Here is a 17,220-nt window from a genome sequence, read left to right on the forward strand (position 1 = left end):
CTGTGCATAAACAAGCTATGTGCAAGATCAGTTGGTGTTAATCTCAGAGAGAGGGTATGAACATTAAGGAGGATTGGGAAAGGCTTCTTGGAAAGGGTGGCATTTCACTTGGGACTTTAGGCACATCAGGGAAGCCAGGAGAAGCAGAGAATGCCAGCCTAGAGGACAGCCAGTGAAAATGTGTATGGCCTGAAGTGAGGACTGACAAGCAGACTAGGGTCTATAGATCACAGAGCAGGGGAAGGACAGCATGGGGCCGGGCTATGGAAAGCGCTTAACGAAAAACAGGATTTTTTATATTTTATCCTGGAGGCAATAGGGAGCCACTCAAGTTTATTGAACAGAAGTGACATGGTCAGACCTGTACTCACTTCGGTGCCTGAGTGGAAGATGGACTAGAAGGGAGAGAAATGAGGTGTAATAGATACACATGGAGTGATTTCAGAGGAGGGACCCCCTTCACCTAAATACTTCCCTCATCCAACTTCCTGATTTTGGGGGACCAAAATAGCACATGGTGGCAAATGCTCAGATAGCTTTCATTCATATATAGGTGAGGAAAGTGGCACTTCACTGTCTTTGAATCATGAAGTTCTGGTGACAGAGGGATGATTGTTGGAGCTGCCGGTGATTTAGGGCTGACCTTCAATTGAAAATGCTGCGGAGAGACAGATTAACCTCCAAAAAACTCCATTATCTGATCTGAAGCCCTTTTTTTATTTTTTCTATTAATTCATATTCATATTGTTCAGCTCATAGTTATCTCTTTTTAAAAATAAGTTGGTTTTTCTTCTTTGTATGTGTGGGTGTGTCCATGTTTTATTTTTCTCAAAGCAGGTGGCATGCATAGATCTTCAGAGTTAGAACTGAGCCCTAAAAATAAGTTTTTATTTTAAATAAATGATATAATAAAGTAAAATACCACAGGAAGTGATGTCTTTTATTACATCACCAAAATATCTGCCAGTATCTTTCACTTTCCCCTTCCCAGAGAGCTGTCATATATATATACGTAAACATATATATATTTAAAGACAAAAGGAAAAAAAAGACAAAAATAGACAAAACTGATTTACATTGAAAAAATCTGGCAATAGGTCCAGTGTACCACACTCATGGACTTCCACATCTGCAGAGGGTCGTATCTCTTTTCCTGAGACTTGTTTGTTCTTTATAACTTTGCAACATTTACTTTTGACTTTTTTTTGTGGTTCTTTCATATTGTTGTAGTCATTGGGTATGTTGTTTTATTGGTGCTACTTACTTCACTTTGCGTCAGTTCGTGTAGATCTTCCAATGTTTCTCAGTATTCATTACATGATATCATTTCTTATAACACAATAATATTCTATTATATCTACATATCACTATTTATCAAGCCATTCCCCAATCCATGAGCATTCAATTCTTTGCTGTCACAAAAAGTACTGCTATAGAAGCTTTCTTCTTATCAATTAGGCATAAATCCAGTAATGGAATTTTTAGGTATGAATTTTTTAGACATTTTATTAGAATAATTCCAAATTGTTTTAGAAAATGACCATACTGATTCACAGTTCCACAACAATATACTAGGGTGCCTTTTTCTTACAACCCCACCAACACCTGACTATTCCACCTTTTGTCATCTTTGCCAGTTTGCAGGATGTGAGGTAAAATGGCAGTTGTTTTGATTTGCATTTCTGTTATTAGTGATTTGGAGCATTTTTTCATGTGGTGGTTAATAGTAATTTTTCTTTTGAAAACTGTTCATAACCTTTGATTTATTCACTTATTTATTGGAAAAAGACTTTTAGTCACATAACATATACACACCTATGTACATTCAAAACACAAACATATGAATATATATTGTTAATATATCCTAGATACCAAACTTAGAGAAAAAGATTTTTTTCTTATTTGCTTCTCTTCTTACCTTAGCTGCACTAATTTTGTTTGCACAGAAGCTTTTCAGTTTTGTATAATGAAATGTCATACTACCTATTTCTCTGTCCCTCAATATCAATCAATAAACAATTATTAACTGCCTATCATATGCCAGTTGGGGCAGCTAGGTGGTGCAGTGGATAGAGCACCAGTGCAGGAGTCAGGAGGACCAGAGTTCAAATCTCACCTCAGACATGACACTCACTAGCTGTGTGACCTTGGGCAAGTCAATTAACTCCAGTTGCCTCATCCTGGGTCATCTCCAGTCATCCTGATGAATATCTGGTTACTGGATTCAGATGGCTGTGGAGGAGAAGTGAGGCTGGTGCACAGCCCTCCCTCACTTAAAACAAAGTCAAGTGCAAGTCATGTCATCATTTCTCTGATGGCATGGTCTTCTTTGGCAATGAAGGATGAACACACACACCATATGCCAGGCGCTGTGCTAAGCATTAGTGGTACAAAAAACAGAAAAGGAAAGTCCTGTCCTCAAGAAGCTTGCAACCTAATGGTGGGAGGAAACAACATGCAAACATACTTTACATATATGTGTATGTGTGTATACACGCAGCTATATATGGGATAAATAGGAAATAATAGGGGAAGGCACTGGAATTTAGAGGGGTTGAGGAAAGTCTCCAATAAAATAAGGGATTTTAGTTGGGAGGAAAGGAAGCCTTGGAGGTCATTAGTTGTAGCGGCGTGGGGACAGTGTTCTAGGGATGAGGAACATCTGGTGAGATGCAGTGTCTTGCTTGTGAAACAGTCAGGAGGCCAGTGTCGCTAGACCAAAGAATATGTGCTGTGGAGGAAGGTGTAAGAAGACTAAATGGAGCATTCTGTATTGGTTCCTGAAGGCAGTAGGAAGTTGCTGACATTTATTGACATGACTGAACCTGTACCTTAGGAAAATCACTTTAGTGACTGAATGTAGGATGGATTGGAGCAGGCCAAGACTGTGGGCAGATCTCCTCTAATGCTGTAGATGTGATGATTTAAAGTGATTGAAATGTGGATTTGAAATCTTTTATTTTCTTTTACAGTGTACAAGGCATAAAGGGCAAGCTATTCCAAAATATTTTCGTCTTGAACAGCTGCAAGAAGAGTTTAATTTTGTTTCTGAAGAGGAAATTAAAAAAAGTAAACGTTTCCAACTACTACAGCTTAGAAGTGCAGGCCAGTTAGATGTCTTTGTTCTTCAGCAAATTCCTCTCTATGACAGAGAGATACCAGATTTAGTCTTCCAGGTACTTAATTTTCTATGTACTTTACATGTGGTTTATTTGATGGTGAATTGAATGAATTTTTTTCTTTTACTTTATAACAAAATATATCTTTTCATAGCTTTTATAAATACTTCAACCTGAGCTATTTTAATTAAGCAGATTTCTTCAGTGAGAGTTCTATTTTGCTGGCTTCTTAAGGCTTATGTGTAATTGATGCTAGATTTTGTAAAGCTTGGCCACTGAAGTACAAAGCTAGAAGAGCTTTAGGTACCAACTTTGAGACAGACTTTATGTATGTTGGCTAAGTGTGCAACAGATTATCACCAAATTAGCCACATGCTAATAATTTTTTGTCACAGTATTCTCTTAAAGATCATTGAATAAATCATAAGGGGTTTTGACATCAGAGATAAATCAGTGGAGAGTGTATGCATAGCTAGGAAATCTAGATTCTTGAAGTATTAGGCTGGCATTTCACTTCAGAGCTCCAAACGTTATTTGTTTGTTCCTGTTTTGAGTTATTTCATTAATAAATATGAAAAATTACTGAAATATTGCCCTACAATTTATTAATAAGTCCAGCTTTAGGGTTATAAGACTATAAGGTTATAGGTTATAGGACAATTTTTTAAAAAATCATTTGGATTAATACCTGTTCCTCAACTATAGCACAAGTATTTTTAGTTTCAGTTTTCCTTGTTGTTGTTGTGTTTGTCCTTTGTTTTTGAAGAGGACCATGACATCATTGAAATGATGACATGACTTGCAATTGACTTTGATTTGAGTGAGGGAGGGTTGTGCAAGGTCACCAAGCCTCACTTTCTCCTCCAGAGCCATCTGGATCCAGTGACCAGATATTCATCAGGATGACTAGAGATGGCCCAGGATGCAATGGGAGACCCTGGCCTTTTTAGGCTAAGATCTTTTCAGGTACTCACTTAGAGTGAGGTAATGCCCATTCAGTGAAATAGGCCTCACTTCTTTAAGAAGTGAGTCAAGGGATGGCCCCTTTAATTAGGAAAAAAAGTAGCCTAGAACACATGAGACAAGAGAAGAGAAAGATTAAAAGATAAAAATTTTCTTTCTTTTGTCCTTTTTCTTTCTTTCCTTCTTTCTTTCTTCCTTTTTTCTTTTCTTTCTTTCAGTTTTCCTAAAACTATGGAAAGAACTAAAATAATTGAATCCTGTAACTAGAGGGAATTCTAGTGTAGGTATAAATAGAATAGACGGCCTCTAAGGGATCAACTGAGAATCTGAATTGATTCTACTAATCTTGGCCCTAATTTGCTGAGACTGAGTTCAGGAGAAAAGGGATAATTCTGATAAGCCCATTTGTCTTAAGAATTTCCTGACATACCCAAAAGACATTAACTTTATTTTTCTTGTGTAAGCATTACTTGGTAAATTCAGACTTATCATTGCAAGATATAAAATGCCAAAGTAATAATAATAGATTCTGAGCAAGGATATTATGGGTTTTTATACATTATCAGTCAGTAAAGGTAAATAAATTCTTCCAAATGATTTTTATAGTGGGATATTGGGGCTAAGAACTTTTACTATTTTACTGTTCCCTAACTTCCCATGGTTCTGCATCATACTCTTTATGCAGTATACAACAGAGAAATTATAAATAAGATGTTCGGGAAAGAAAACTCCCAGAAGGCTATCCTTCTCCTTGTCATGCTAATGCCGTTCTCTAAATATTAAGGGAGAAAATGAGCTGAATAATTAATATTTTGTTAATGCATGTCAAATTTAAAGTTGATGTCATGTTCAAGAAGTAAAACTAACAATTCTGTATTTAGGAATATGAAAGCCAGATAGAGGACATACAAATTTCAGATGTAAATTCTATTACTTCACAAAGGATTCATTCTATCAACTTTATGAAAAAGGTATTAGCAATGTATTCTTTTTATTTAAATTTTTTTTTCCAATTACATGTAAAAACAATTTTAAAACTTGTTTTTAAATTTTGATTTCCAGATTCTCTCCTCACCTTTGCTCTTCCTTCCTTGAGAAAGCAAGCAATTTGATAAAGGTTATACACTGCAAAACTTATTTCCATATTAGTCCTTGTAAAAGAAAACACAAACCAAAAAAACCCTACAAAAAATAAAGAAAAAAAATTTTTTTAAGTATGCATCAATCTGCATTCAGACTCCATAGTTCTTTCTCTAGAGGTGGATAGCATTTTTTTTATCACAAATCCTTCAGAATTATATTGGATCATTGTATTACTGAGAATACCTAAGTCATTCACAGTTGATCATAGTACAGTAAGCATTGTATTCTTAAAACATATTTACACTTTTACATCTAACCAAAGAAAACTGGCCTTTTATAAGATTATATACATAACTCTCCTCACTATATACAGAAAATTCCTGAGTGTAATCTAGAATTATTCTGGGTCCAATTTACATACTCTCTCTACATGGGGGAAAATGAGGGAGAGATAAGATTGTTTTGGGGCCTGCAGAAATCTGAAGTTTGACACTACAAAAAGGTCATCATGGATTTCCTCTTACCACACCCTGATAGAATACCCAGGAATTATTTATGCAATCACATTGAGCTATGGTAAGTATAGACCTTCATTCTGTCTCCTTGCTGCTCAGGAGAAAGCCAGAAGGGTCTAAGAATAGTCTGTCATATAAAACAGGTTTGCTTCTGTCTTAGCTCTTAAAAGGCTAAGAACAGTTGACTGAAGAAATCATTCTCTAAAGGACTCAGTTACTTGTTGTTTTGAGCCTTTACCTCCTGCTTGAATGTCTTACAATAGACTTCTAATTAGTCACCCTACCTTTTTCTCTCTCTTCTTCCATCCCTACTCTACACAGCTGTCTGAGTGATTTTCTTAAAAAAATAGGTCTTACTATGGCACTCTTTTGTTTAGCATTCAAGGCTTTTCACAGTCTGTCTCCAATCTGCGTGCTTATTTTTATACAGTACTTCTCATCACACACTACAATCCAGGTCAGTTTGGCTAGTCTTGATGTTCCTTATATATTACATTCCATCTTCCACATGGATACATATACATATACTGTTCTCTCCCCCTCCCTGTCATGCTTAGAACATGTTCACTTCTCACAGCTGTCTCTTAGAATCCACAGCTCACAAAAAGTTTCAACTCAAGTATTATCTCCTGCTAGCACTGCTAGTACTTTTTTCCATCCATCATTTACCTTATCTACTTTGTCTGTATTCTGTATATAAGAAACAATTTGGCATAGTGGACAGAGAACAATTCATTTACCCTTCCAGTTCCCTCCCCACCCTATAACCAACTCTCTAAGACTGTAAATTGCAGAGAAGGTACCAATCTGCATTAGTAGAAAGAATAACTTCATTGGGAAATCCCTACATCAATGAAATCCTAGGCTAAATCCCCATTCCCAAATTTTCCATATATCTTTATTGTTCATTTTACTATATACATGGTGTCTCCTCTCAACAGAATATAAGTTCCTTGAAAGCCAAGACTATTTAATTTCTTTCTTTGCATTACTTGGATCATTGCACTGATGAGAGTAGCTAAGTCTTTCATAGTTGAGTACCATTATTGCTGGTGTGTATCTTCACTCTATATCAGTCCATATAGGGCTTCCCATGTTTTTCGGTTGCACTTGTCATTTCTTCAAGTACAATAGTATTTCATCACAATCTTTTGCCACAGTGTGTTCAGTCATTCCCCAATTCTAATTCTTTGCCACCACAAAAAGAGCCGCTACAAATAGGTCCTTTTCCTTTTACCCTGATCTCTTTGGGGTATGGACCTACTAGTGGTATTGCTGGGTCAAAGGGTATGCACAGTTCTATAGTCCTTTAGTCATACTTCCAAATTGTTCTCCAGAATGATTGAACCAGTTCACAGTTCTATGAACAGTTCATTATTTTCCCACATTCCCTCTAGCATTTGTCGTTTTTGATAGGTGTAAGTTGTTTTAATTTGCATTTCTCTAAATCAGTAGTGGTTTTTCCATATGACTATAGATAGCTTTGATTTCTTCTCAAAATTGCTTGTTCATATCCTTTTACCATTTCTCAATTGGTAAATGACTCTTATTTTTATAAATTTGACTCAGTTCTCTGTATATTTGAGAAATATTGAAAGAAACTTGCTGTAAAAATTTTTTTATATTACTTTGTTGTCTATGGCACCATTTATTAAAATGTAGTTTTCCTGCTTATTTCTTTTATCTTTTAATTAGGTCTGTTTTAGCTTTTGCTTTGTCTGAGATCATTATTGCTACTCATGATTTTTTTACTTCCGCTGCAGCGTAATAGATTCTGTTCCAGCTCCTTATTTTTAACTCTTGAGTGTGTGTCTTTCTGTTTCAAGTCTGTCACTTAGAAACATATTGTTGGATTCTGGTTTCCACTTCATTCTTTTGCTTCCATTTTATGTGTAAGTTTATCCCATTCATATTCACATTTATAATTACTAATGATAGATTTCCCTCATCCTATTTTCTTCTGTTTATCCTTCTCTCCTTTTTTATCCTGTTCCTCCTCAAAATTCTGTTTTGCTTCTGATCACTGCCTTCTTTATTCTGCCCTCCCTTTTATCATCTCCCCTCCTTCTCTTATTCTCTTCCCATCTTATTTCACTATTGGGTAAGATAGATTTCTATATCCAAATGAATGTGTGTATATATATATAATCTATCTATCCATCTATCTATATATGTATGTATATATACATATATATATAGTTTTTCCTTTGAGCCAGTTGCAATAAGAGTGAGATTCAAGCTTTACCTTCCACTTCCCCACCCCCCACCACCTCCATTAACCCCTTTTCTATAAAAGTTCTTCCTTGTGTCCCTCTTTTATGTGAGATAATTTCCCCATTCTACTTCTTCCTTCCCCTTCTCCATATGCATCCCTCTTTATCACCCCTTCATTTTTTTTTAGATCATCTCAACATAACTGACTTACATCCATGCTGTCTGTCTCTCTAGAATGCTTCTGATTATCTTAATAATGATAAATTTCTTAGGAGGTACATGTATCATCTTCCCATATAGGAATGTAAAGTTTAATTTTATTGAGTCCCTTATTATGTCTTTCACGTTTACCTTTTTATGCTTCTCTTGAGTCTTGTGTTTGAATGTCAGATTTTCTATTCAGGTCTTGTCTTTTCATCAGAAATACTTGAAAGTCCTCCATTTCATTAAATATTCATTTTTTCCCTCTGAAAGATTATATTCAGTTTTGCTGAGTAAGTTATTCCTGATTGTAATCCTACCTCCTTTGCCCTCTGAAATGCCATATTCCAAGCCCTTCAGTCCTTTAACATGAAAGCTGCTAAATCTTGTGTGATCCTGACTATGGATTTACATATTGCTTCTTTCTGGCTGCTTGCAATATTTTCTCCTTGACTTGAGAGCTCTGGAATTTATTTAAAATACTCCTGGAAATTTTCATTTTGGGACCTCTTTCAGGAGATTATCAGTGGATTCTTTCAATTTCTATTTTACCCTATGGATCTAAAATATAGAGACAGTTTTCCTTTATAATTTCTTTAAATATGATGTCTAGGCTCTTTTTTTGATCATGGCTTCCAACTAGTCCAATAATTCTTAAATTACCTCTCCTTGATCTGTTTTCCAATTCAGTTCTTTTTCCAATGAGATATTTAACGTTTTCTTCTATTTTTCATTCTTTTGATTTTGTTTTATCATTTTTTAATGTTTCATGGAGGCATTAGCTTTCACTTTCCCACTTCTAATTTTTAAAAAATTATTTTCTTCAGTGAGTTTTTGTACGTCTTTTTCCATTTGACCAATTCTGCTTTTCAAGGATTTCTTAAGTGAATTTTTATGCTTTTACCCCATTTTTGGACTATTTTGCCTTCAGTTCTTGAAGCCTGCTCTTGGTGCTGTTGCTCTCATGTATTCTCCTAGCAGAACTTAACCCCAGTGTCACACCTTTCCTGCTGACCTCTTAAGTTGTCTAAGTTGTCTTAGACTAGAAAAATGTATCACTGACTTTTTGTTGGCTTTGCCACTTTAAAATTCAATTTGAGGTGTTATTTTTAAGTTGTTTGGAGGGGAATATTGGGAGGATGCTGCGTTTCTTTTGCCATCTTGCCTCCTACCAACTCTGTGCCTTTTCACAGGTTATCTTCAATACCTAGAATGCTGTTCCTTATACCTCAGTCTTCTTGTATTCCTGACTTCCTTCAAGACAGCTAAAATCCTTCCTTCTCCAGGGGGCCTTACATGATCTTATTCCCACTCCCCAACTTTTGGGTGCCTTCCTTTTGAGATTTCTTCCCTCTACTTTCTCTCTCTCTCTCATTCTCTCTCTCTGTCTCTCTCTCTCGCTCACTCCGCTCTCTCAAACTCTTTCTCTCCTTCTCAATTTCTCTCTCTGTCTTTCTCTTTCTATATAGATATAGATATGAATATATATGAGAAAAAGATCTTGATAAATATAGACATATCTATGTATATAAATAAATTAGGTACATATGTAATATACATATATGTGCATATGTGTGTGTATATACATGTATTTTGCATGTTGGCTCCCCCATTAGAATGTGACCCCTTTGAGGTCACAGACCATGTCTTTGTCATTCTTTGTATTCCTCAGAATTTTAGCGCAGTGCTTGCCATATAGTAAGCACATAATAAATGTTTGTTGATTGACCATATTTTCTTGTGACTTTAGAATTAATAGTTTTATGTCATAAAGATAGATAGAGATAGCTCCAGATAGAGATAGATCAGTCTGTCTGGATCTGTAACTATAAATAAACTAATTACATCCAAGATACACACACACACACACACACACACACACACACACACACAGGGCTTTTTGCATATTGTTTCTCCATTGACTGTTTCTTCTCATGACTTTGGAAGCGATAGTTCTGTGCCATAAAGAGCCCTCAGGGGAAGTCCTTCAGTTTGGGGATGGCTGAACAAGTTGTGATATATGATTGTGTTGGAATATTATTACGCTATAAGAAATAATGAACAAGATGATTTCAGAAAATCCTGGAAAGACTTACAGGAACTGATACAGAGTGAAGTGAGCAGGACCAGAACATTGTACGCAGTAACAGCAATATTGTATGATTTACAGTTGTAAATGACTTAGCTTTTCTTAGCAATACAGTGATCTAAGACATTTCCAAGGCACTCATTATGAAAAATGGTATCTACTTCCAGAGAAAGAACTGAGGGAGTCTACATGCAGATCAAAGCATACTATTTTTCACTTTATTTTTTGTGTGTTTTTTTGCTTCTATTTTCTTTTACAATATGACTAATATGGAAATATGTTTCACATGTTTGCACATGTATGACCTTATCAAATTGTTTACAGTCTCAGGGAAGGAGAAGGGGAGATAGGGAGAGAATTTGAAACTTAAAATGTTAAAAAAAAAAAGTTAATGTTAAAAATTGTTTTTACATACAATTGAGAAAAATAAACAATAATAAAAAAAGATTCCCTCAGAAGATTGGTATAAATAGTCACTTAAAAGTTTAACTTTATTGATACTTCCCATGGCTAGTACCTTAGAGAAGATTAGTCCACTGCCTGAATAATGTTGCACTTTTCCCAAGGACATATATAGAGACTCATAGAGATGGATATGACCTTAGACATCATCCAGACTCATCCCTCTCATTTCAAGGAACTTTGATTAGTTTTGGAAGAAGAAAACAAGATTCACAGAGGTTCACTGATCTGCCCAAGGTCAAAAGATAAGTAGGTAATGGAATAGTGATGATCAGAACCCGTTTCCTAATTCCTGGCTAGTAGCTTTCCACTATATCATAAATAAATCCATCCAGTTATTCATTTATTACTTTAAAGGCTCAATTAATTCATTAAAGTTCTATGCCATAGTTAATTTGCTTGTCAGAATCTTTGTCCAGTTCTGGCTTTTTCTATAAGGGAGAACTAGAATTTTCTGTATTAAAGAGCTTATGCAGGAGTATACCTAATTTTACAAGTTAGGCAATTGTGGGGTGAAACCTGATTTCCCTTTTAAATATGTCACATTTTAGGATTTTCTTTAATTTTTCATGCTCCATGACTAATCCTGCATGATTTAAATCACTACTTTATATTAGAAGTGAAATATGAGAAAGATAACTTTGAAGTTGGTTCCCAAGTGAAGTAAAAGAGTAGGTGTCAGGGGGGAAAGGGAATATTGTTCTGCTAACTGTTTTAGGAGAACTAGGAACTGATTTTCATAATAGGGAGAGATAGGGCTGGGACCTATGACTTCATTAGTTTGTAGAACTCTCAGTTGAAAAAAACCTCCTTCTGCTAATGCGGATTAGTAGTTTCTCTGTACTGTGTATAAGAGTCTTTGAGAATTGCCAATAACAACAACAATAATAGCTAGTTACTTGATTTTCAAAGACTGCTTTCCCTTCCTCACCTATCACCTTGATAAAATTAAAAGCAAAACAATAGTGGTATCAGGGGAATACATGTATAGACCTTATTAAAAATATGTCATGTATCTGTTTCAAAAAAATCTAAAACAAACATCTTTTTTTCAGATGAGGAAATTGGTAATGAAAAAAATTGTCAAAGTCAACAAATTTAACTTATCAGATGTTGTAACTGATTATGAAGAAATTGTATCTGCAAGGTATGTACTAAAAAATAAGTCAAATTGGGAGCCACTTTTAAGATACCCCCTAAATAGATCTCAACTTTATAAACATATTTTGAATCAAAATTCAAAATGTACAGTTTCAGAATGTGAATGATTAGTCAGGTACTGGCGATTAAATAAGTTAATATGTAGCCACTTTAATTTCATGGACATGTCTATATGATACTTGTTTGCACCTAAACTATATTTTTTGGCTAAAAATGTTTTTATTCTTAATGTTACCAATCTATGTGACAGATTTTTAAAAATATTTGAGGCTTAAAATAATCCTACCTCTGAGTGCTATTTTAAAAGCTACCATTGGGTGATGCCATTGGATAAGCCTGTATGTACCCTGTGAATACCCGATGTCAAATCTAAATATCATTAGAGTGAAACAACGGTGCTCAGATCTATGTATGGTAGGGCTTTTTGGTTATAATTAACCATGTTTTCCACTTGTGCCGACAGTAACAGTTTAGAAGTATGATTAGGGGCTAAGAATAGGAATGTGGTTGTCAAGGGTCCTGGGAACCTTGTTTGGTCTGACAATCATCAGATAGAGAAGACAGTGACTCAGAGTTGCCTGCATACCTTCTGGGATAGTATTGCTAATGTTTTGCTAACATAGAGATGATTTAGTTAGGAGTTTATTAGTATTTCTAAGTTTCTATAACAGCACAAATAATCAACAATTTCTATTTTAAGAGTTACATAGCACATTGAATCATAATTTAGAGATGAAAGGGAATTTATTCTATGCTTTCCTCCTTCATTTTGTTGAACCCAAAGAGGTTTGTGGTTTACCCAAGGTCACACAAGTAAGTGATTGAGCAGAGATTTGGGCTCTGATTAAAATCCAGCACTCTTTTAACTAGGCTAATTCTTGTCACTTATAAAAGTAACTTAATGTTTTACTTAAATCACCCTGCGCTTTCTTCTTTACTTTGTATCAAAGGAAACATGTTCAAAGATACATGGAGTAGCTTCAAGTAAAGCTGTTCCTTCAATACATTGGAGAGAAACTTTGTCACATTATATATAGATGTGTCCACTAAGGGATGTCATCATTGGGTTGAAAATAATCTAATTTTTTTCCATAGTAGGGAGAATTGGGCTCAAAGTAAGAATTCCATTTATAATGCACAACAAAGTAAAAATAAATTTAGTATTTAAAATGTGGCAGATGTTGCACACATGGCTGATTGTTGTAAATTCCTTAGCCAGCTGAAACACGCTATTTGCAAGCTTGTGGAACGACGAAGAAATTTAAAACCTCAGAGAAGGGAAAGGAAGAAAGTAGCAGCACAAACGATTAGTGATGGAGACATTCACCTTCTGGTCAGAATCCTGAGAGCTTATAACATCCCTTCAAGGAAGCCTGCTGTGAGCCGGTGAGGCCTGCCTAGGGCTGCTGGGGACAGAGAGTTTGCAGAGAGCTCTGCATTGACTTGGTGTTGTTGCTAACCAGCATTCAATCACTACTTCATGTAACATGGGAAAAATGAATGAGAAAAAATTCTGGACCAGAGAAACTTTTGGATTCAGTCATGAAATGTAGATGGCCCATGGCCTCTATTCTTGTGATACCTACGATCTGGGTAGAGAATATATACAGGTCACTGTGACACAAAATGTATGACCAGCACCCTAGAAAAGTATAAAGCAGTGTGCTATGTAAGACCTAAAGAAAAGGAAAAGGCCATTATCAGCTTGGGGAATCAGGCGGGGCTACATGAGAAGGCTGGAATTTAATTTTAGCATTAAAGGATGGTAGGAATGGGATCTCATCCCAGGCATAGAAAATAGTAAGAGTAAAGGTTGTGGGGGAGTGGGCAGTGGGATAGGGGAGTGGGCAGAGATAAATCTAGTTTGACAGGAGTATTGAGTACATGACAGTGAGTTGTATGAGATAAAGCTGGAAAGGCAGCAGATCACCAGATTGTGAAGGCCTTGAATGTCAGTCAGAAAAGTTCAGTTTTTATTTCGTAGTCAATAAAAAGCTGGTGACAATTGCTGAGCACAGAAATGATGTGACCTGATCTGTGGATAAGGAAACTTAGACTCTCAGTGGTCACCAAGATAGCCACAGCCTCACTTTTCTTCTGGGGTCTGAAATCTTACTTGGGTTTATCTTTTTCTCATTCTTAGGCTATAAATGTTGAAGAGCAACAGGCTCAAATATACCCTGTGTAGGTAGTGCATATGTAAGATAATCTCATACATACTGTAAAAGACTGTATGTTTCTCCTATTTAAATTGGCTGCAGGCAACCTCTTTTTGTGTGAGTGGAAGTGCTAGGAATTAGAAGACACAAGTGACCCAACCTGTTCCCTTGCCCTGCATGGTTCAGCAGTCTTCCTCCTTGATGTGCTGTTACCTTAGGAGGTATACTAATGTACCAAGCTTTGATCACAAGCACAAGGTCATCTATACAAGTTTCTTTTTGCTAACCTTTGCCCTGGATAATAAGTTTGATTTTCTAAATATCTTTAGTTATTAGAGATAAAATTCAAATTGCTGGGGAAAAATTAACAATAGAATCAATAATCTTTTTTCCTAAATGGAGTAATGTAGGCTTCTCATATCTGTTCCCATGTTGTACTGTGCTTTGCCTACTGCTTGCTTCATCCTTAGATTCTTTCTGTTTATTCAGAATTCATGGGAGTCTAGCTAAAGATTAGGTGAGAAGACATGGAACACCAACATAGTTGAGGGCAATTATTTAAGAATAGAGTACTAATAGCAAAAATAGGCTTGGATTATCCATAAAAAATTGAGGACAGGTAAGAAAATTGAACTTGGAATGTAAGATCTATGAACCAAGGTAAGCTGGATCTGGTCAAATAGAAGATAGAAAGATTAAACATCAAAGTCCTGGGTATCAGTGAACTTAAATGGATGGAAACAGGTGAATTTTATTCAGGTGATCATTATATATACTACTGTGGACAAGAATCCCTTGGAAGAAATGGAGTAGCCCTCAGAATCAATAAAAGGGTGAGAAAAGAAGTATTGGGGTATAATCTCAAAAAATGACAGAATGATACATGTTCAAATCCAAGTCAAACTATTCAACATCACAATAATACAAATCTGTACTCCAACCATTGATGCCAGAGAGGCCAAACTTGATCAGTTCCATCAAGACCTAAAATATCTTCTAGAAATAATAGCAGAAATAAAAGATGTCACATTCATCATAAGGGATAAATGCTAAGTAGGTAATAAAAAAATATCTAGAATAATAGGCAAGTTTGCCCTTGAAGTACAAAATGAAGCAGGGCAGAGACTGATAGAATTTTGTCAAGATAACTCTGGTCATATAGCAAACACTTTTTTCAACAACACAAAAGGTAACTTTACACGTGGACATCACCAGATGGCCAGGGTCAAAATAAGACTAATTATATACTTTTCAGTCAAAGGTCTATCAGTCAATTTAAATGAGACCTAGAATTGACTATGGCTCAGCTCATGAACTTCTTATTACAAAATTCAGACTTAAATTGAAGAAAGTAGGGAAAACCATCAGACCATATAAATATAGTCTAAATAATTATGAATTATGAAGTAGAAATGATGAATAGATTTAACGGTTTACTTCTGAGAGATACAGTACTGAAAGAACTATGGACAGTGGTTTATAATATTGTATAGGAAACAGCAACAACAAAAAAATTCTAAAGACAGAGAAGAGCAAGAAATCAAAATGACTGATGAGACGTTACAAATAGCTGAGGAAAGAAAGTTAAAGGGAAAGAAGAAAGGGAAGAATATACCTAATTGATAATTCCAGAGAATAGCAAGGAGAGATAAAAAGGTTTTTTTAAATGAACAATGCAGAAAAATAGAAGAAAACAATAGAATGGGAAAGACAACAGATCTCTTTGAGACAAAGATATCAAGGGAATATTTCATGTAAAAATGGGCATGATAAAAGACAAAAATTACACTAGAACTGTATAACAAAGCTTTCAACATCACTGATAACCATGATGATGTTAGTGATTTAGAGTCAGATATCCTGGAGAACGAAATCAAGTGGTCCTCAGGAAGCATTGCTAAGTGGAGGTGATGGAATTCCAGTTGAGCTATTTAAAATCATAAAAGACGATGCTATTAAAGTTCTGCACTCAGTATGCTAGCAAACTTGGAAAATTTTACAGTGGTCGCTGGATTGCAAAAGGTCGGTTTAACTTGAAATCCTAAAGAAGGACAATGCCAAAGAATGTTCAGACTATCAAGTTAACGGGCTTGTGTGCCTCCCAAAAGGTGTGAACGGCAGACTTATGACAATTCAATTGCCACGTGCAGGAAAATGCTACACTACCATTATCAGTGCATATGCTCCCACCATGGGTATCAAACCCATTTCACACACCAGCAAGGTTATACCTAAGATTCAACGGTAAGGTTTCAGCCAAATTTGAACGGAGCATCACCCAGAAGAGCAGGCTGGTTTTCAAGGAGACAGAGGATCTAGAGACCAAATTTCCAACATTTGCTGGATTATGGAGAAAACAAGGGGGTTCCAGAAAAAAAATTTTCTTCTGCTTCTTTGACTATGCTAAAGCCTTTGACTGTGTGGATCACAACAAAATGTGGCAAGTCCTCAAAGAGATGAGAGTACCAATTCATCTTTCTTGTCTCCTGAGGAGCCTGTCTGCAGGCTAAGATGCAACAGTTAGAACCCAAAATGGAACAACTGATTGGTTTAATATTGGAAGAGGAGTATGATAAGGCTGTATATCGTCACCTTAGGGTGTAGGGGTGTTGAGGGAGGACTACTACCTCTGATGTGAAGGCTACTGTGCTCTTTTTAAGACTGCTTTCCACCTTTGATCTACCAAATTTTTACCTGTGGCTGCAAAAAGCTGTAGCATGTGCAGCAGTCACACCTTGGTAAACCATTTTGGCAAACAGGCTAAATCAGGTTGAAGGTAACCAAGGAGCCTCAAACCTGTCAGTGGGTTAAGGGAATGTCTACTCCAAGCATGTGAAATTTCCCTTGGCAGAATGGGCAGATGAGAACAATTTATTCCAGTGGCCGCACTGGTGGCAGTAGTGGGTGATGTGGAGCACTTAAAGCTTGGTTAGACATTGAAGACACCAAAGTCATCCACTGCATCCTGAGTCATTGTCAATCATCTTGACTTTTTTCTTGCCACTGGACTTTGATGACTTTGGAAGAGAGAGTGAGGCTGATGACTTCATGCAACTACCTTACTTAAAATTCAATTTATGCACAAATCAAAAGATATCATCCATACTATTTTATGATAAGTACCTACCTCAAAGTTCTGTAGTGACAGGCAAGTGATGAAGCAACAGTGAGAGCTATAATCACAATCCTGTGCACAGGTGGCTCAGAACATAGGATCATCTTCTCACTAAACTGAAGCAGCAGTGGGATTTGGC

The 17,220-nt window shown here is 36.0% G+C and overlaps 1 protein-coding gene across 13 annotated transcripts in view; it reads left to right on the forward strand.

The window, feature by feature from the left end:
* Window positions 1–17,220, forward strand: part of CC2D2B (coiled-coil and C2 domain containing 2B) — a 137,604-nt gene that overhangs the window by 74,789 nt on the left and 45,595 nt on the right. For 12 of the 13 annotated variants that reach the window (XM_072626244.1, XM_072626251.1, XM_072626240.1 and 9 more), the window contains 4 exons: window positions 2,973–3,176; window positions 4,964–5,053; window positions 11,702–11,793; window positions 13,023–13,193. In XM_072626244.1, the coding sequence (XP_072482345.1) occupies window positions 2,973–3,176; window positions 4,964–5,053; window positions 11,702–11,793; window positions 13,023–13,193 (557 nt within the window). The remainder of the gene's footprint in view (window positions 1–2,972; window positions 3,177–4,963; window positions 5,054–11,701; window positions 11,794–13,022; window positions 13,194–17,220) is intronic. The other variant, XM_072626258.1, reaches the window with a different exon arrangement.

Source organism: Notamacropus eugenii, chromosome 1 (genome assembly GCF_028372415.1).
Source record: "Notamacropus eugenii isolate mMacEug1 chromosome 1, mMacEug1.pri_v2, whole genome shotgun sequence".
Taxonomy (NCBI): domain Eukaryota; kingdom Metazoa; phylum Chordata; class Mammalia; order Diprotodontia; family Macropodidae; genus Notamacropus; species Notamacropus eugenii.